General features: G+C 39.4%; 1 protein-coding gene across 2 annotated transcripts in view; it reads left to right on the top strand.

Annotated features, from left to right (window-relative positions):
* Window positions 1-3,733: 3,733 nt before the first annotated feature.
* Window positions 3,734-21,524, top strand: part of PDE7B (phosphodiesterase 7B) — a 191,970-nt gene continuing 174,179 nt past the window's right edge. Inside the window, exons 1-2 of one of the 2 annotated variants that reach the window (XM_080390173.1) lie at window positions 3,734-15,008; window positions 15,173-15,287. In XM_080390173.1, coding sequence (XP_080246299.1) covers window positions 15,267-15,287 — 21 coding nt within the window. In that variant the 5' untranslated portion in view covers window positions 3,734-15,008; window positions 15,173-15,266. Of the gene's footprint in view, window positions 15,009-15,093; window positions 15,288-21,524 lie in introns of those variants that run through there. The other variant, XM_080390174.1, reaches the window with a different exon arrangement.

Genomic DNA, 21,524 nt, shown 5'->3' with positions numbered 1-21,524 from the left:
CAGGGAAGGAAACAGAACTGCATAACAAAAACTTCAAGGAAGTTTCTTCAATACATATACCAGCAGCAAATCACTGCTACATATGAATGCAGTGAACGCTGTTTTCAGGGTATATCAAAATACATATCCACTCCTGCTGGAAGTTTCTAGGCAGAGGCCTCTCCCAGCCTCTCTGGAAATCTCCAGCTGGAGGCAGTAGCAGTGAGTTGAGTACGTGGGTATGTTGGGCTTAGCGCTGTACTGAGCTTCTGCTGTGCTCTGCTGGTCAGAAACTACTGAGGAGCTACAGGAGAAGGGAGACCTTCAGGCCTGTTTGGGAGAACCAGAAAAGAAAAGGATTCCCTTTGAGCCTAGGGGGAGGATTGAGCAAGGTTTTGTTGCAGCATGTCAAGGAAGACACTCACTTACAGCCAGACTGATGCACAGTCCCTGGAAGGACTGAGAGGTGTAATGCATCTCTATTCAGCGGGATTTGTAGTGACAAAATCAGATCTGTTCAGTTCATTTTGTTCCCACCAGTTTCCCAGTCTGTCATCTCGTTCATGATCAAGTCCTATGTGTTTGATCTCACACGTCTGTGGTTTACTCTAAAACCAAATGATTGTAAGATTCTTTACACATTTCATACATAAATTATTTCAGTACCATTGAAATGGAAAAAGTCTGAAATATCTTCCTGGCTGTTCTTATTTAAGGCAGTTTTGACGTAAATTATATGGACTTGCCCACTTTTCACTCTGTCTCACATTTCCTTCCTTTGCAGTCCCCTTTAACATTTTCTCCCGTCTCTTTCTCTGTCCTCCATCCAGAGAAGTCAAAGTGTCTCATATCCTGTTCTCTGAACTGTGTTCATTTGCATGACCTCTACCACTCTTGATTACTGTAATGAGTGTCTTTAGTAATTATCATCATCCTGTTCTATTTTTCCAGAGCAATACCCACTTTGGTGAGTTTCAGATTTATAAAACATATGTTATACTAGAAAAGCTTAATACTTCCCCTTTTCCCAAGTAATGCTTGTACACATCTCCTAATAAATAAGGAGCTTTCTCCAACGGTCCTGAATAAACTTACAGTTGACCTGATGGAAGTGACACAGCTGAACTGAGCACATCAGCCAAAGTGAAGCGTGTCTTAACCATCAAAGTGGTTCACACTTTCGTTGAGCTGATGTATAAGGAATTTCTCTGTGCTTTGCAGCCACTTAATTTCATGAGCTCCTCTGCTTTACTGAATAGGTATATTCAGTGAAATGTTCAACAGCAAAAGAATTAATAAAGTGTTGTATGTGCACGCCTATTACACTTTCAAATGCTTTCTAACTAATAATTGTTAAAGAAACCCTCATTCTCTCAGAAAATTCATAGTGCAATAAGACAATGTAGTAGGGAAGTGCAAGAAGAAATTTCAGCTTGTTACTGGTGTTGCCTTGTCAGTCATGGACCAGGATTTTGCAGTAAAAGGTGCTGAGAAACACAAGTAAAATATGTGACCCTCTTTTTGAGACAGCAGTTTCACATTTTTGGTAGTGCTAATGGAACATACTTCTGTTTTAAAACTATTTTTCAGTCTTTTAGTACAATACAGAAAAAATATAACTCAGTTCCAGCCTTTTGCCATTACTACTACACACTGAGTGTAGTTATTGCTGGGTCCAACAGTTCTTTCGGGTAAGCAGTTGTCTACAGCAATGTGGATGCATTGTCTGCAAGAACTTCAAAAGAGCCATGGATTCCCCAGCAGAACCCTGCCTCTCTGGAAGACAGCAGCTGCTGCTGAGCTGTGGCTACTGCCATCATTCAGAAGAACAGCCACTCTTTCTACAAGCAGCTATATGGTGCTGTTCAAAGATCAAAGTGGCTTTTCAAGAGTTGCATATAGGTCTTGTCTAGCTGGATGCTTTTCTGTGATTCTCACATCTAAGCTGGCTCATTCAGCAGCAGCACAAAACATGGGCAAAACAATTGTGGGCAGCCTGAATCTGCCTGTGCTGACATGGCCTAGCACACATCACAGAATTCCCTTTCCAAACTGTGGGGACTTGTAAATGCCTCTTTTCTCTAGACTGGGAGTGAGGGAGAACTAGAAAACATTACGTCTCTTTTGGAGAAGGAGACAGCAAGCACCACGTTTGGCAAATTGATGATTTGGAAACCTTGCCTCTGGTTCTTGACAGACCTCCAGAAAGGATTTTTATTTCAGATAGCAAAGGATAGCTCTAATTTCAGATCTATACAGAGATCAGGGAGACCTGACTGCCCCCTTCTTCCCACCATGCTTTGCTATTTGTCCTAAAATTTATTTCCACCCAAATCTGTAGAGCTCTGGATCTGAAGGTGGAAAGGCAATTACGAAGTGATGCAGACAAGTGTGATCAACAGGCCCCTGAGAGCTTGGGAAGTGTCCTACCGGTTGTTCTACAATCCGTGGGAAGCCTGGGAAGACACCATAGCATCCAAATAGAGAACCAAGCAGTGGCAGTAATAGATACAACTGGGAGGAGTAGGGGGGAAAGCTGCATGGTGAGCCAACAAGGTGGGATCTTTCTGTAGCCACGTAATGGACAAATTCAAGTACTAGGCTGAATCCAACACACAAGCCAGATCTTCCCCTGCCTACTGCTTGCTCTTATTGCTCCTCTCCTTTGTCCATTTACTACAATAAGCATAGACAGTTCTATTCTTCCAGAACAGCAACTGCATAAGAGATCCATTGTACATAATGCAACTAAAAATTTCCAGTAATATACACGAGCCCAACTTCTGATACAGGGATAGTGGCAAACCCTAGACAGGTTTTTTTGCTCCTATAGCTCTTTAGTGTGGTAGAGATAAATGGCATGCAGCAAACCTTGGAATTCAGCATTGTTTCTTGGACACATGCTCATTATTTATAATGCTGTATCCAAGTTCAGCCAGGCAAATCTCTCAGGCTTTTCATGTTTGGGCAGAAGATGCTTCCTCAGCAGATTTCTAGTGCTTCTGCACCCAGTCACAGTGGAAAATCTTTCTTGAAACTTTTCAGTCCCAACAAATAATAAACACAAACTAACTGGTTTTGGTTCATGTTGTGACTAAACCTAAGGCCCTGAGTCAGAATCCCTAACTTCTATACCAATCCAATCTCAGCTGTCTTCTCTAGTGTCAGTGTTTCATCCAGTACAACTTCTGTTCCTTAGTACTAGTTCAAATAATGGTTGCAATTGCTTATTGCCTCAATTAGTGTCTATCTGATAATTACAAATGAATCTAAGCAAGACAGCAGTGAAAACAGAAGGTGCAGATAAAGACACAGTAACATACAAAGTGTAAAAGTGTCTCATTTTAAAGAATTGTTCCTTCAGTCAACGTCAAACATTTTTAAAAGAAGTTTAATTTTGAACTAATTCTCTTTAAATGTGTGCTAACTTTGTAATAAATTATTCTGCTGTCCTCTGACCTTGAAATTCCAGGGATGGGATGGTGTGGCTAACTGAAAAATAAAGGAGTCTTTCATGAAACACTGTTTCCACAGGGTGACTGACCAATGTGAAAAAGAACAGGTACTTTCATCCATGCTTAGCATCATATTGTCCAGTCTTTGGAATAGGTACAGATCACTTGAATTTTATAATGGTAAAAACTGACATTTTAAGCAAAAGTAAGAAATACATTGGGTGTGGGGGGGGGGTGTGTATGGAGGTGGGTGGGTGTGGGTGGGTGTGGGTGTGGGGTGTGGGTGTGGAACTGCAGTTTAGAGAGGATTTTATGTGTAGCTAGGGAAATCTAAATGGGGACTTCAGAAGTAAAAAACACTGTTCATGTTAAACCAGGCAGATTGATTAGACCAAAGTGTGTTTCACAATTCTGATCAGACAAGTCAATATCTCAGTTTGTGAGAGTGGTCTGTAATGCTGCTATTGTTTTAACAAGGCATCAGCTATCAAATCTCTCCTGGTCCTCACTGTGTAGCTGAGCTAATCTCTGAGCATCATGGAGCTCATCTCCTTCTGTGTGACAGTGCGGGCCACGTGCTTGGTTTTGCCCTTAATCTGAGTCATGTTTAGCCCATTTATGCATCTCATGGGTGAGACATTTTGCCTTTAGGATTTAAAGTTAAGCATACTGGAAAGGTTTAAGACCATGTAAAAATATATCTATATTCTCCTTAACAACAACCTTCTTGGTGTTGGTAAAATTTTCTCTCTTTTCTGCTCATTTTTGTCCTTTAGTAGTTTCCATTTATGTCAGGTTTGCCTTTATTAGACATTGGTTTGTTTCATGGTACCAAGTGATCTTAGTCATCACAGAAAAATGTCACTTAGAAAGACAACTTAGATAAAGGGCAATTGCACTTCAGTGTGAGTGGCTGGTGTCCTTTCAGCATGACAGCTGTAATTCCTAGCATTTTGAGTCTGTGTTTTCTCTTTGCTGCACAATAACCTGGAGTCTCAGATGTGACCCAAACTGTAGAAGCACAGGATATGTAGCCATACCTGACAATTGAATGGAATAGAAATTACTTTTAATAGTCTTTATTTAGCTGCTATTTTAATATGTCTTTATTGACCTTCAGGAGATTAATTCAATCCCCTAGCTTGGCTTGACCAAAATTCCTAATAGTTACTGGTGAATAATAGTTGGAAAAACATATTTTCATGTGTTTAACAAACCTCGTGACTCTGAAAAGGAAATTCAGACAGAAGGACCATGAAAGACAGAAATCAGAGACCTACACTGTATGCACCTCGGCAATGCAAGCATCTGGGAAAGGGATCGCATATTTTAAGAGTGCAAAGCAGGGACACCAAGCACCTGGTTTGTGGTGGATCTGCAGAGGTTACAGGGAAAGGATTCAGCTCATAAAGCAAATGTGTGTGCTCAGGAGGCAGGTAGGTCAGATGCAGTAACAGGGAGTGTTAACTGAGGTCCTGTTTGATGCCATTAAAAATTCAGCCTAAATCACCCTAAAGGAGAGCTCTTTACTTCAAAATCTAGGGGGCCTTGGTAGCTACGTCCTATCTGTAATATAGTTCAATGGCTGAATGCCACAGTAACTTTGTAATCATTGCTGTGCTAAAAAATGCCCCTGATGCTAATTAACAGAAATATTCATATTGTCAGTTCAGTGTGTTACTGTTGTGATAATTATTCTACCCTATTTGGGACATTTGTCTCATCGGAAGTTCAGACTGAATGCATAATGCACTGCATATAGTCCCAAAGGAAGTATACTTGTTATTTCTTACATCTAATGCTATACACTGCCTTTAAATTATTGGAATTTACTTTTCTGATGTCCTACTAGAATTATCCACTGATAGTATTTCTACATTAAAATAAATTGAAAAGATGAATCCTAAGATTTATAGCATTTTATAGGAAAGGAACCAAATTTTCAAATCATCATTTACATGTGTTTGCAAGTCTGGAATATGTGTGTAAGATAGCATTAAACATTAAAAAAATAAATCTAAGCACTAGGTAAGCTAATCTGTGCCTACAATAGCCCATGGACACATTAAAACAAGTATTTCTATATGCAATATTATATGCAATCCCCCATAATTACCAGTAACCTAGGTTCTTATATATCCTGGATTTAAAATCAACAAACTGTATTGGGGCATGGAATAGATGAAGTCAGATTGCTGGGGGAGACAATTCTTATGCAGGTCACTGTTGTCACATCAAGAGCAACTCAAATTGTACATGAAGCAGCTCCAAAAAGCACATCGGTGCAAGGAAAGCAGCCTCCAGGTGATAGGTAGGCTGAGGAGCTAAGGGAATAATGACCCATCACTCAACCTCATCTATTGCCTGCAAAGCCAGGGGGAAGCTATGGTCTTGGTTAATTTCTGTGAAAACATGTATCACAAATTCTTGGAATCAGACAACTGAAAAAGGAGGAAAGCAGCTGACCAAAAAGTTAATGGTTTGTTCTATGTCAGTGTTGCCAAGGCAAGTTGTCTCAAAATGTTACGGTATTCTGTAATTTACAAAATTGCAGATGGCTGGCACAACATCAAAGCAACCTGTATTTGTCCTTAACGGATCTGCCTGCACAAGAGGAGTTGAATGTGTGTATGTTTTGTGTCTTAACTGTTTGTTATCAAGGTTCTGAATCTATGTAAAGTAAATGCAAAGATTAGCATGATTGAAGTATTTCTACACTGTTAACACTGAATATACTCACCACAAGTATATCATCATAAAGTATAGCAGTAATAATCTGTTAAAGTGAATGGTGAACTCCCATTGACTTCAATCAAAGATTTGATGCATTATGTATCTTCAATACTTTCCACTGTTTTCATGACTCTTACCTACCTTACCTAGCATTCACATTTTTAGCATTTGAATGAATTCATACCAGTTTCAACTTCCTCTTTTAAAAAGTTTTAGTTATGATTCCTTTAAAGATTCAAACTGCATAGAAAACCACTGCAAATCATTACTGTTCTTTTAAAGCAACTGATCCACTAATGCATAAATGTTAATTGATGATACATTACCACATATTCTTTAACTTTACAGACTGTTTTACATGTGTGTGATGGCGGGGTAATTAGGGATGTTTTTGTGTAAGGTGCTAAGGAAATGGAATTTTGTGACCCCAACAACGTCCTTCCTCTTCTGTGAAAAGAAGTTATGTTTTGGCTTGCATTTCAGACAGCATAGCACTGAGATGATTTAAACAAGATAGGTTAAAAAAATTGTGAAAAACTGAGACTCAAACCTTGCAGTATGGAAGAGATTAACATTGAGATTTTAGACCTGCTGAGAATTTATGACTGTTGTATGCTTCTAAGAGAATTTGTTCCTTTTGTTTTGTTAGGGAGTGTTTTTCCCTTTCATCTGACTATACTACTTCTATCACTACACTGACTAATTTCAAGTAATGAAACAAAATAATCAAATGCTGGAAGACTTCAGTGAGTTAGGATTACAACTCAGCGTGTGTAGTCATAGTACTGGGGAGGGGCCCTAGCCAGGGTTCACTATTTCTGATTAATATATAAAACAGAGGAACAATTTGTATTCAGTTCTGTATATTGAAGATGTAACATACCATGAAATAAGTACAACTTTGTAGAGTCGCAGATTGTCTGAAGAGAGCCCATTTAATGTTTGCAGGCTCTATGGGAATCCCAAAACACAGGTGTGATGCAGGCTGTGGAGCAAGGACGTGAAAGGGAATAAAATAGGTGGGCATCTATACAACTGATTGGCCAAATCATTATTCATGTGCAAGTTCTAATTGCTGAGCAAAACTAAATGATTTTCACTAATTTTCATTTGCATGTCTCAATGTTCTTTTCAACTTAAAGACCTGTACCTGCTGGCTCATGCTACCACATTTCAGTTCAACAGGGTAAGAAAATAAATCTTTATTAGCTTCATGCAAAAGGTAAAATTCCCTTTAATAGATTAAATAATCCTGTTCCAAATATGTTGGCCTCAGTTTCATTTCAAGCAATGCCTATTAATGCCTGCTAAAATAAAATAAGAAAGAAATCTTCAAAATCTGAAAAACATAGTGAAATGCCTAATTGATAAAATAAATTGAAATTCACTTTATTCTACAAAATCCACTCTAATTCTAACTTCTGATCAAAGATTTTCATAAGCAACAATCAAGTCCTGCAACTAAAATGTTATAAAGGTAGGAAAAAACAAGAAAAAGCAAGGATTCAACTCTTCGTAGTTTATGGATATTGAAATGAAAAATTAGGAATTGTGTACCATTTTCCTCAGTATTTTTCAAGAAAATATTTACCTGTGTGTTTATCTGTGTAAAACTGTGATGCAGTACAAATTTTTAGATATTAAAAAAGAAGTTTTGAATTGAAAACTACCATATCACTATTTTTCCTACCTCTCCTTACTTGTTGGCCATAAAATATAAGATACTTAGCTGAATAAACAAGGATTTATTTTTTTTCTTGCAATACTTTTTCACTTCTACAGTTTCACCAACTGATATACTGACCTTTCTGACACGGCTTTTAACCCTTCAATGCAGAATTGGTTCTTGTTTGTTTTTCTGTTTTTTCAACTTCCTTTGTGGCATAAAATAACATTACTTTTGCTTTATTTTTTTCAACTGTCTTAAACACCATGAGCTTCATAAAATAATCTACTGGCTTAAAAGAAGCAGATAAACAAAAATTGTTTGTACAAATTAGGGCTGGATGAATTTGGAGAAGTATCAGCAACAGTACTATTAAAAAGATACAAGTTTTGGATTTGCTGATCTTGCTGCTTTTTACAACTGAAAATTTTCTCTGAACTTGTTTGGATTTTAGAGGGAAGTTGTGCCACCCACCTATGAGTGATCAAAGTGAAGACAAAAGTACTCAGCATTGGCCAAAATAAAAGAAAGTTTGCCATCTTTCAGGTAAGGGAGAACACTAAACGTTTCACCTTTCTGTTCTGCCATAATTTTCCTGGTTTTGCAATCAAATCACATTAGCAAGCAAACAAAATTTTTCACATCTGGACTGATCACTAAAACAAATATGAGCCATTCACAACAACGTTTTCTCATCCTTCTTTTTTGATGGCTCGAACTGTGTGTCAGCTTCTTCGTTCCAGATCGTGAAGTCCTTTGTGCCTATATGCAGCATTTGCAGCAGCAGCACAAACTACATCTCTGCTAGTATGGCTCTGCGCTGACAGGGGGATTTGCCACTGTTCTGTGCGCTACTGGCCAGGAAGCCTGACTGAGAGCAAGACATGCGGTGGACCTTTTCACTAGTAATCCAACTGACACCCTTTGAAACTCATGTAAACACTATAAAACAGAAACCAGACTATGACTGGACCCTAAATTAGTTCATAATATTCATGTATGCAATTATTTTTTAATTAATTCAGGAGTTACGTCTTCTGAAAATCAAGGTCCCACTATATTCTAGATCAGTTCCCCAGGATAATGGGCATTTGAAACTTCCTGATGCTTTCATCACCCTATATGAAGCTTGTTGAGCTTATCCAATGCTGTTTATGTGAACTACCTAATCCATAGATGAGAAATTATTTCTATAGTCTTTCAATAGAAAAAAAATCCATTTTATTTGGGAACTTTCCAATCACTAAAATCTATTAATAAGTATATAGAAGTGGAGAGGTTTTCTAAAAATCTAGTCACATTACATAACTCCAAATGTTCTTAGGTTAAACAAAACAAGTTCTTTTCCATAGATCTTAATACATCAGACAATATAAATTTTATAAAGCAGTAATGTGATATGTTAGTTTTTTATAAACTATAGAAGTAGCTTTCTAAGTACTTTCTCCCTAGCCTTGTTAGAAAAATTGTCACCAATACATAGAGTTCATATCTATTTCTTCTACTCTTACTTAGGGACCTTCAAGCCCCCAGACCCTCCTACTGTGTCAATTTCCTTCTTCCTTTGGCACTGTACCTGCCTAAATCCTGGGGGTACCTATGCATGGGCACCTAAAGCTCTGTACATCCTTAGATTTCCTTTTCTGCCCTATGATATTAAGAGGCTGTTTACAAATCCTTAGTGCTGACCTCTGACCAAATGCCCTTGTGTTCTCCCTTGCCAGGGAAACGTCTAAGGTCATCCCAAATTGTCTGGGAACTCACTGTAACAGCTGGGCTCAGATAGCAACTGTTGTCCTCAACCACTTCCAAACTGAGATTCCTGAACTGTATTTGAGTTGCAACAAATATTATAAGAGAGGGGACCGTTATTTATCCCGTACATATGTCCTTGGCTTTGCACTTTCCAAGGAGAGAGAAAGCTAAAGGAAAGAGAGTAATATAAAGAAAGACTTTTTTTTTTTTTTTTTTTTTAACTCAGCAATTCAGATGAGAGCAGATGCTGAATGGAAAGGAGACTGGGAACTCTGATAGGGCATAGGGGACAGTTAGAGGAAAGATATTTGCCAGAAACAGCTGAATTTCTAAATCGTATTGGAAAAGATGTCTGACAATAGGTAGGTAGGATCAAGGCTGGAAAGACAGACAGAATAATGGACACATAAGTTTGTGGGAGCTGGAGAGCATTCCCCTGTTGTAGACGCCTTTATCAGAAATGGTGTATTCTTGTTATGACAGCACTTTGTCAGATGAAGTCAAGCCCAGAAGTCTAAATTATGCACCAACAAACCTGCTTTATGGCTCAGATAAATGAGGTATACAGCGTATCAGCAACTTGTGTCCTCCTTTGGGGACCACCTTGCTCTAAACAACATCATGCCCTTACCTACCTCCATGCTTCTCTGAGTCATGCTGCCCTCTGCATCCTGGCCTTGGGTCGGTCATTCCAAACAACCCTGACCCTCAGCTGATCACCCACCAACAGCATCTTCTGACAGGTCACACAGGCTGCCTGTAAATATACTGAAAACATTGCACAGATCCCAGGTAGAGAGAACTGTAAGGGAGTCTGTTCCACAGACTGTGCACCGAGGGTGCTTCCAGCCGTTCATTGCATCTGTAACAAGCAACCTGAGGGCATTAATTTGTAAATAATCAGGCACAGAATACCCACATCTTGTCACTGTCCAGCATTTCACACGATTCAGCCTGGAGGAATCTGCCTTAAAAAGTTCCCCAACAGCAATATATCCCTCTTAACATATAAATTCACCTGCAAGAGTACTAGATCTGTTGTCCTGGGGTGAGGTGATCATAAACTTCCTTGACACTGCTGCTTTGACTGTGGTTGGCCACACTCTCCTTCGTTTATTTTCATGACTACAGAAGACTGTGCCTCTGCTCTAGTTCTTCACCTTTATTGTCCCCTGACAAAGAAAATGGCAACAAACTTAGCAAAGGACAAGTTTCATCACAGTCTTCATCATCCTTAGATTTACATATTCATGTCCTAAGGAAAAGCAGCAACACCTTTGGGAATTACTGTAACATCTACAACCTTGTATTTCAGAGCAATTCCAGGGGGACCTGAGGGATGTGGAAAGGAAGAGTTAGTCATAAATTCATTCAGCAGTGGCAGCAGCTTGAAAAAAATGTATCTTTTTCCACTTCGTATTCCCACACTGTGAAACTACTATACTGCCTCAGATCTCATTGACAGCAATATGAAGAGCAATGTGTTCCCAGGCTGGAGCCCTTCCTAAAGATGGCCAGACTAGAAATAAAGAAGCGGGAAGAAATTGGAAGGCACCTTAGGAAGAAGGCATCTTTTCGCCTGTCCATGCACAGTGCCTGCCATTCCACCATGTGCAAACACAATTTTGATTGGCACTCACATGACTTTAGGGGTTTTTTTTTTAGGTTTCAGGGAGTATGTCTGGGTACAAGCCGTGTGGTTTGGATGAGGCAGATTAAGCAGTCTTTCTAATATCCAAGTTCCTTTCCAAAGACCACAGTGGAAGGGTTGAAGATTTGAGAAGAGGAATGCCATCCCATGGTGGGAGACAGCATGTCTTGGTGTGCCATCTGTGTGTAGCTAAAGACAATATTAAGTGCCTCCAGTGCTGAGCCAGGACTATAAAAGGAAGTACAATAAATTACTTAGTCAAGCTCAAAAAAGCAGGCTCATAAATTTGAGGGATTCCCAAATGTACTCTGAACACTGGTTCTGAAGAGAATGAACCAAGGTGTCTGAGCCCAGCTCAGCTCTTTTTCCAAGAGCTGCATGATTAAAATCTCCCATTATGGCCAAGTCCGTGCCTCAGACAATCCTGTTAATTGCTAACAAAAAGAGTTATCCACTTGATCTGCCTGGATCTGCAGCAGATCCCCCAGTGATGCTTACATTCTTTTCCTTTGTATTATCACTCAGACTTTCAATACATGTTTCCCGGTGCATTCTGAACATCTGAGTGAGATATGTGGCATAATCTCCTTCCCCTTTTTCCTTCCTGTTGTTCCTGAACAAGCTGTGCTCTTCCATACTAGTATTCCAGTCACATATCCACTTGACTATACCCCACCAAGTTCCTGTTATGTCAATTAAGTTGTAATTTTGCTCTTGCATTAAGTTTTCCAGCTCCTTCTATTATTTTCAACGTATTTTACATCATTATAGTGACATCTGGGCTGAGCATCAGTTGGTTTGTTTTCTTCTTCTTCCTCCACGGACATTTTTCAAAGAATCACAGAATTTTCATTTTTTCAGCTTTTTTATATAGGCCACTGTGGGTCAGATTTTTTTGAACGCTTATGTCACCAGCCTGACAGGCCATTTTAGCACATATCTGATCAGATTACCAAAATGCTAATGGTTTTCCCTCTTTCTTTGTTAGATGAAGCTCATTTCTTCTCAGCAGTCCTTTCCATCCCACCATGGGAGCATGTAGTTATGTTGAGGAAACCAAGGTTTTCCTTGTAACACCCTGCACAGCCATGCAATCTGTTTCCCATCCATACATGCACGTACTCATTTGAGATTATCTTTGTCTAAGTAGAAACTGCAGTCATAACTGCTTCCAGGCCTCTCCATCTTTCCAAGAAGCATCTACATTGTAAAAACCACAATGACCACTTATTGTCAGAAAGCCACATGATTCCAGGAGGCTGAAGTAACCTCTAGCTTCTTTAGGAGAGAGGCAACACCTATCTGAGACCTTGTGCAGAACTTGAATGTACCATATGTTCATGTAATTCATTAAACACAGTGTAATATTATTATTACTATATTTTTATTAATAATATTAATAATATTATTAATAAGACTGATGCTTATAGCTATGGCAGAAAATGGGAAAAGTGGGACTGGAACAGCCATTCAGAAATCTCCTACTCTTACGTCTATACTCCAGACTAGGATCAGCTCTATCAAAACAGCCCATGAATGATGGTTGCTAAACCATCATTTTAAAAATAGCTGGTAACAGGACACTGCAGACTATCACCACCTATCTATTTCTGTGTATGACTGTCCTGCCTTTAGTTTTTCCTATGTCAAACAACTCTCCTCTGCTGCAGTTTATTTTTCTAACCACAATTAATACAGAGAAAACTTTATTCCCTTCTTCTGTGCAAATTGCTTTTATCTATACTGGTAAAACAAACAGAGCCAGAACACAGGCCCAAGTGGTGGACCTTGATTATGTACAACATCACGTTTCTAGAACGGGCCCCCACAAAGTCTGGGCATCATCCTGGTCACTTCCCAAGCGCGGTTTGAGACTTATTGCCAGCTCAGATGCAGCTATGTCGTCGTGAAGGCTGTAAAAGAGTTTAAAGGCCAGGTAATGTCTCCAGGCCAAAGAATAAACTCTAGTATTGTTTATTTCTTTTCTAAGATAAATGTACCCTTTATATAGCGAATAATTCATACCAGCTCTCCTTTCCTGGACTAAACAATGCCAATCTCAGCCTTTCTTCACAAACTCCAGATTATTCTCACTGGAACCCATGTCATTTTAAACTGACATTCCCAAAACTGGTCCCTGAAGTGCAATTCCCAAACTGCAGTACTCAGCTGCTCCCTCACCAATGCTAAGTGAAGACGAACATGATGATTTTCTGTGTACTACAAATATTATTCCTATTTATGCATTCCATTTTGCTTCATACAGTTCTCTAAGTACAGTCAGATGAATTTAATGAGCTCTAATTAATTTTGTAAATCTTTACCTTATTTAATACTTTTAAAATATGTTATTTCAGCATTTACAGCACCATAACCCTTAGCATTTTTTGCTGAAGCTGATTACATTAGCAGTGATAGCACAGGCAGACTTTTCAGTGAGAAAACAATCATTAAATATTTTGGCCTGTCTGGAGTAACATTTTTGCTAACATCAGTTGGTGGTCATGGAGAAACTCCTATTACTTCTACTATTTTTGTACCTGTTCTGTGGATTGTTGAGAGATTTCTTTCTTGAGAGCTGTCAGCCTATGCACTTTCAAAAGCACTTAAGTGTGTTTTAAAATTAAATGTTAGGCTATTAAGACTATTTAGGAATGGACTGTGCCTCATAAACCAATCTCTTCGAAAGGAATCCCTAGAAAACCAAATCAATAAAGTGAAAATGATCAAGATAACTAAACAGTTATCATCGTCAACTGACCTCCTATCAATTACGCTGTGCTGTTATGGCCTCTGTTGCCCATGCTAATTGACCTTGATATACATTACTTGTTTTTTGAAGCTTCAGCTGCATAACTTCTCCATCGACAGTGGTGCGGTGATGCTGGAAGCCAGTCTTGGCCATTGCCTCTTCCCTTCCGACATGGGGTTTGTTATGAAGTAAAACCCTGAGTGCTGGTCCACAGCACAGCTCATGGGCGAGCACAGCTGAGCTGCGGCCTGCTGGTGGAACGAACAGGTGCTGGCACGGGGCAGCAGAGCTCAAGGGCGACTGCATCCATGACTAGAATGGAGCAATGGAAAGAAGTCCACTAATTCACAATGTACCTACTGCTGATCGATAAAGGGATGCGTACGGTAGCCTCAGTCTTATCTCTTTCACCAGGTTTATATTGGTGTGACACCACTGAATTAGTGAAGCCGCTCCTGATTCACTCCAGGGCAAGGGCAGAATCGGGGCTGGTTTTGCACCATGACCCATACAAATAGCCCGGCTCTCACTGGGAAACATCTCGGGTGTATTTACGAATACTTCAATATGTATAAGCACATTTATAGCCTTTCCCCATTTTGTGAGGATATTTGGGATCCTTCCGGCTCCTCTCACTAGATTTTTATGTCCATGTTTTTTTTTCTAATATTTCTGCGCTAAACCCAGGACAGATAAATCACGTCTCTGGTTTCTTTCGTGTAGGGTAGGCTGCCTAAATCACTGCCACATTCCTCCTATAGTAGTCGTTTAAAATTAATAGCACATGCAGAGGAAAAACTAAGCCCTTTGACGTCACTCCCGAAACGAGGAAACATAAACAGCGAGGGCTGCCCGCGGCTGACAGCGCGGGCGCGGGCTGGCGCGCGCGGATTGGCCTGCGCGCCCGCGGCGGTGGCAGCACCTCCCCGCGCGCCCGCGGCGGCTGCAGCGGCAGCGCTACCCCGGCCCGCGCCCGGCAGCCGAGTGCGCTCCGCCCGAGCCCTTCTCCTTCTTAAGGTGGTTTGACTGGCCGGGTTGGGGGACTTGGGGAGCTCTTCTTTTCTTTTTTTTGCCCTTTTCCTTTTCCTTCCCCCCCCCCCCCCCCGCCCCTTTTTTTTCATTATTTTTTTTTATTTTTGTTTGCCGTTGTTACTTAATTCCATTCCTAATCCTGGATGCAGTTACTGGATTCTGCAGTACAAGTCTTCATGAACAAGCTGCACCGCTTAGAGATTTCACGGCATTCAAAGGTCACAGAACTGCCACTATGGTTAAATGTCTTGTTTAATGGTTGAGGTATGTACAGCAAATCTGAAAGAGGCAGCATGATTATTTTTGAAGGGAAACTAAAATTGCGAGGGGGAGAGGGAGATAATACTATTATTTAGTGGCAAAGATTTTTAGTGGTGATTGTTACTACAGCAACCGGTTTTTGAATTTCCTCCCTTTTTCTCTTTATTCAAACTAGATAGAAATTTTAACATGTTGATTTAACCATTTGATGGCGAAAGAAGATTGTGGGAAGAGTCTGTTATTGCAGTTCTTTCTGACCCCACCGAGGAAAGTGTGATTGCTTTTTCTGTATGTTTTCCTACTGCTCTGTGGCAGGAGAGGAGACCTGGGACTTGGCTGGCTTCGATGAAGGGAGAAGAAAGCAGAAACTCATTCTTATCTTGAGGGGGCTGTGAGTTAGTCTGAGAGTTTAGAGCAGAGGGAGAAAGAGTTGGCAATAAACAGGTCAAGCAGAAAAGAATACCAGGCTCATTTTTCGGAGTACATGTACCACATCTTTTTTTTTACTACATGCTTAGATTGCTTTACTTGGTTTGGGTTCAGAAGTTCAAAATCAAGAAGCAGCCTGCGCTTTGACTTATAAGCAGATCCTCAGTGGGAAGGGAGGGAGCTGATCGTCTTATATCAACACCAGTCTTCAGACAGCTTTTGCTACTTAAACAGAGAAAAGTAGAAATTTGCTTGGAAGTTGAAGTAATGTAGCCTGGAGTCTGTTTGATGGCGTATAGGTTCAATTCATATTTGAGCTAGCGATCTGCCTTGAATGAGTATTGCAGCATTACAGTGGACAGTGTGTGCTGCAGGAAACAAAAGCAACTGCTAGCATAAAACTAACATTGTTTTCAGGAGTGTGATTCTAAAATACAGGAGGAGGAGCCACTTGTCAGAGCTCGTGTGTGTGTGTGTATGTGTGTGTGAATGAGTGGTCTTAAAAATAATTTCAGCCAACACAGCTGATTTCTGTTGTTAATTGCATTAATATACAGGTATTCTCAATGACTAGCAATCTTCATATTTTTCCCAGTCAGCGGAATGAGAGTTTTTACAGCTCTGTTTGAGATGCTGCTGTAGATATAAACCCTCTGCAATTTGAAAATCTTTTAGTTTAACTTTAAAAATCATACCTGAAAAAAACAATTCACATAAGGAACAGAACATGAGCACACCTACCTCATGCAATGCACCTTAAAGGGTTGCAAAAATTAACTACACTAGGCTGAAGCATGCTAGGTTAAGGACGGCAAAAATATTAGCCCTGAAATGCAGAGGATGTGATATGTGCTGTGAATGGACAATTGCTATTCTGCAGTGCCTAGTGGGAAAACAAGGACTTTGTGTATTGCAAATGCATAACTGCAGCTCCTCCATTTCCTTTGCTGTATCTTCACTGATGACTGCAGAAACAAAGAGGCTTGTCACAAATACACTCTTTAGTGCCTCATCTCTTTAGAGATACTTGAGGATATTTTTTTTTCATATCACCAAACAACCCAAAGTCAAGCTTTGTTAGTTGAACTGTTACTCTGTAATCTCCGTGCCACTCCCTCCTCCCCAGCCCTCCCCAAAATCTTACTATGTGAACTGCCAGCTGCTTTCAAAAACTAAAGTGCTGCTTCTCTAGCCCCAAGTTTAGAAAGGTTAATATAGTATTTGTTAGATGTTTAACTGGTAAATTTGACTAAGGGGAAGCCTCAGTCTATGGGGACTGTAGCCTGTTCTGTAAGGAGCAACCCTGTAGCTACATGAAGATATCCAAGTTTCCAAAAGACAATCTGTAAGACATTTGTTTAGAATAATTTCCTAGAATTAAATTATTCACTTCATTGATAAACATTTTTCTGCCTCTGTGTTTTGTAGCAGCTGCTACTGGTGATACTAATAGTAAATATGCTAACTGGACTTCAGCTGAGGAAGTGACACTTTCTACTTCAGTAAGAAAAGTTTATCTGCAATGCTTTCTCTGAACATTCTCAATTCACCATCGAGAACACAATACAATTTAAAGTTGGCCTCTCTGCAGTGAATGAAATGCTTACTGACATTTGTAGTCATTCTGTCTCTCAAAAAAAAAAAAAAAAAAAAAAAAAGCCTGTATTGCAGAAGTTTCATGTGATATGAATGGCTGCTCATTCTGAGTTTATTTCTGTAGGGTGGACAAGAGTTGTCACCAGTGAAGTCGTAGCGATTCCAAGCACAGTAAGGCATACTCTACAGTCTGATCCAATATATGACAGATCACTTTTTTTAAACTGTGAAATTTCATTCTGTAAACTAGTATATAAATATACCATTATAACAGCAGCTGCTTCCTCCCCCTTTATGTGCTTTTCCCTTCTGAAACCCAGCCCTTCGCTTGCCATTATCAGACCTCTAGGTAGGTCATTGAAGCAGACTGATTTTCCCGTGTCTCCATTGCAATTATGAAGTGTAATTGAGACATTAAATCATACATGGTTCCTTTTCCCTTACTCCATGGTTCTTCTACCAATAGTTAAAGCACATTTTAATGAGAAACAGTCTGAAAATTGATATTGTATGACATGTATATGGTTTTCTTGTAATTTTTCAGTCTTATAGGGAAAAAACTTCTCTTGTACTGGTAATTTCCTTTATAGGAGCTGTACAAAGCAGAAGTGGCAGCTGCTAACCAAGCCATTACTGTCAATAGAAGAAAACCTGACACCTCTTTATTTAATCATAAGAAATGTTTTAAGACTAAATTTGTCCTGTAATCAAGCTAGATGTATGGCCAAAAGCTCTTGATGTAGTTGGGCCAACAGAAAACCAAGTCATTTGGGGCAGGGAGGAAAACATCCCATGTAAATGAGCATTCTTAGCAACTTGCTATTGTTCATCTTTTCTCCATTTTTGTACTTGAAATTATTACAGTGCTACATGTGTTTGTTACAAGGTGAAAGTGAAAGGGACAGCTGGGATCCTACTAGCTGCCAGAACAAAATTAAGTGTTTTGTAATGAAATGATGGCTCAGTATTCCATCTTCCACCCAATATGGATGTGGAAGGAGGGACTCTCTCTATTGGAATTATAGCATTCATTTTTTTCTTGTTCCTCAGCCAGAAAGCAGGCTTACCCTTGAAGGGACATCAGTTTTTACACTTTCAGTGAAACATTGGCTTTACATCTAATGTGAAAATTACACTTTTCAGTCACAAGTTTCAGGATGTGGAACTGATGTTATTTTGAGTTTATACCCTGGGGGCACTGGGATACAAACATGCAGTCTAAATGTCCAAAAGCAGTTCAGAAGTTCTGGTGCTTTTTCTTTCTCAACACAAGATTTATCAATTTAGGCAGCTGAAGATGAAAAATGGTTGCTGAAAAGCTGGACCACAAAGCCAGGCATGAGAGATGCAATTATATGAGGGTGGTTGGTAACCTTTTTCTGTGGTTTCACAGTAAATGAGTGGAAATCAAATAATGTGTCTTCTGACAGTAGTATGAATTTCTCAGCTCTGAAGTATTAGTTTTGTGTAAATACCAGAAAGGTAGATTGTATTTTTTGCATTTAAAACTATTTATTTAATCAATTTCTAGAAATCTAAAATGCAAAGTCAACTGCTGAAAGGTTTTTTAGCAAAAATAACTCTTCTGTATCTTCCTGAAAATTGTTTAGATCACTTTTTAATTTTATTTGTACTATTATTCTTACTACAGTACCACTTCAAGAAAGTGGCATTAGAAAACAATATTTGAACCTCTGAACTTAAAATTTCTGTTTTCCTGTAACAGACTGTGGGATTCAGGAAATATATTGCTAGGGTTCACAGTGCTCAGATCTGGGCTATTGATAGCTGTTTTAAAGCCTCCAGTTTTAAAGTAGAAAATTAACAAATCTTGGCCAAATCAGATAGAAGAAAGAGCAGTCCCAGGAGCCAGACTTCAGTGGCAAAACTATAAGTGAAAAGTTTTGGGCAGAGACAATTCTCAAAAAAAAAATAGTCAAATGGTTTAAGCATTTCTTTTGCACACATTTAATAGCATGGTATCTGCAGTCCATCCATGCTGTAATTGTGATATACATTTTTCACTTGGTTTTAGAAAGTGAAAAATCTATAGCTATCATTTTATTATGTAAACAGTGTTGAACTATAGAAATTAAACTAATGAAAGGGCCCTATTGAGTCTGATTTTCTTATTCCGTTCTTCCTCCCAGTGGGAGCTGTGTGTGAGGATGGATGAGAACTCAGTTTAGCTACTTATTTAAGCCACGTAGTCTTATGGTGGTATATGATATGCTTCTGCTAGCTTACTATCCAGCCAAATAAGACATCCAGGTTGCCTAGATGGATAAACATAGCTGATGACCTCTCCCTCTTAATAGGTGGGAATAAGAAGTTAGGATTCTCCCAGTCACACACAGAGACAAATTTGTTATAGTTTAGCTAAAGAAGAATTGCATGCAGACACGAACAGCAAGATTTATTTCTCTTTGAGTAGGTTATTTTAAAAACAAGACAAATATTTAGAAGAAGATAGTTGCAGAGGTTTGGGTTTTTTTTCTGTAGCTGGTAGGTTTATACTAGTTATCCACAAAAATTTCTGGTATGAGAAAACTCACCAATTAATATCTCACTATGGCGTGTGTTAATGTCAGCAGTGTAAGGCTTTTAAAAGCAGAGCACAGAATCTCCTGTCAAACTAAGTTTAGCTAATTGTCATAGAGGTATAAAAACACACTTTTGGGGCAGCAGCTGTCAGGACCTCTATACAATTTTCTACATGGTTGTTCGTAGCAGAATCTGTGATAATATTAACCCATCTGTATGTAGGAAAGATGTTTTGGCAAGGACGATCGTTACCTTCCCAAGAATAAAGTGGGAGGTAGACATGTTTTGGCTGAATATACAGGAACTCAGAGATGGGTCAGAGAAATATACACCTATAAAATTGAAATTAAGAGAACTCAGCTTCAACTAGAGAAAACTCCTGGAGGGTGATATTGAGCTACCGTGTGATCAATTCTGCTCCCTTTGGAAATTGCCCTTTATTCCTTCTGAAAGAAAGGGTCTGTACTCTCGTGTTCTTATTCCCTTTCTTTCCCCCTACCCAACCTGTTTCCCATAGCACACTTTCTACAGTGCTTGTGACGACTGGCTGAGCTCTGGGGCTTTTCCTAATACTAATGGCAGAGCTACCATTAGTGTACAAAGACTCATCCCATGGAAAGACAGATGACGATTCCCAGGTGGTTGCTGTGCTTTAGAAATGAACACATATTAACATGAAATGCCTTAGCACTTTCCCAATAATTCAGCTGTCATCCAAAGTGTGTAGCTATTTTCCCTTTTACGTATGATGGTCCTGGCACAGAACGAGAACTGGGACCTCTGCTTAGACAGCCCCAGAGCTGCACACTGAGGTACACTAAACATGGGCAACACCTGCTTTTCCCTCACTTATATTTGGCTTTAAACATCTAAGAAGGTTAGATAGAATGAGGACTTGCTATGTACCAGGCTGCTGAGGAGGAGGAGAAGACCTCACATCGATACCCAGAAAGGGATGAAAGCAGATGCATGAGGTCTTCAAGAAGACACACTTCTGGCTTTCTGTTAAGTGGCGGCCACGTTGAAACATCACTGCCCCTTTCTGTTTCAAATGTTGGGATTTGACTTGGCTCTGTACTACTTATTCATAGGCATTTCTGTTTCACACAGTCCCATAATATCTGTCTATCAATAACAACGTTCAAGTGGCATCAGAACGGCCATCATAAATTTAATTAGGCAGTGTATCTCCAGTTTAATCAATATGGTCATTAGAAGACTGTAAGACAGCCAGGAAAACAATAATTAGGCCTGATTAATAGAGGAGAACTTGCACACATCAGCAGAGGGAGCTTTGCCTGTTCAAGGCTTGGGAGGACAGCGAGTTGCTTTCTGCTTTAGCAGATCTGAAGACACTGTTATGGAAAAAGCCCTCTTCAAGATGCCCTTACAATACTAAATAAAGTGGAAAATAACATACTGTAGAGAAAGAACTACTATACTGAAACTACATTTTCCAAATTCTAAATTTCTGTTCTTAAAAAAAAAAAAAATCTTAATTTTCTTGGACAAACTGTAAGTGCCAGCTAGAAAGATAAAACTGGAATGTATTTCTTCTCCAACCAAATTCCTCAGGTGCACAGTTGCTTTTTCTTTGTAGGACTGCTTTAAAAGGCAGAACGACTGAAAGGTAGAAAGTAGACTCAAATTAGATTGGTGTGTGAGAGTGTA

The sequence above is a fragment of the Falco punctatus genome (assembly GCF_963210335.1).
Source record: "Falco punctatus genome assembly, chromosome: 5".
NCBI classification, from domain to species: domain Eukaryota; kingdom Metazoa; phylum Chordata; class Aves; order Falconiformes; family Falconidae; genus Falco; species Falco punctatus.
Note: the sequence above shows the minus strand (reverse complement) of the source record. Positions and strands in the feature narration are given on the sequence as shown.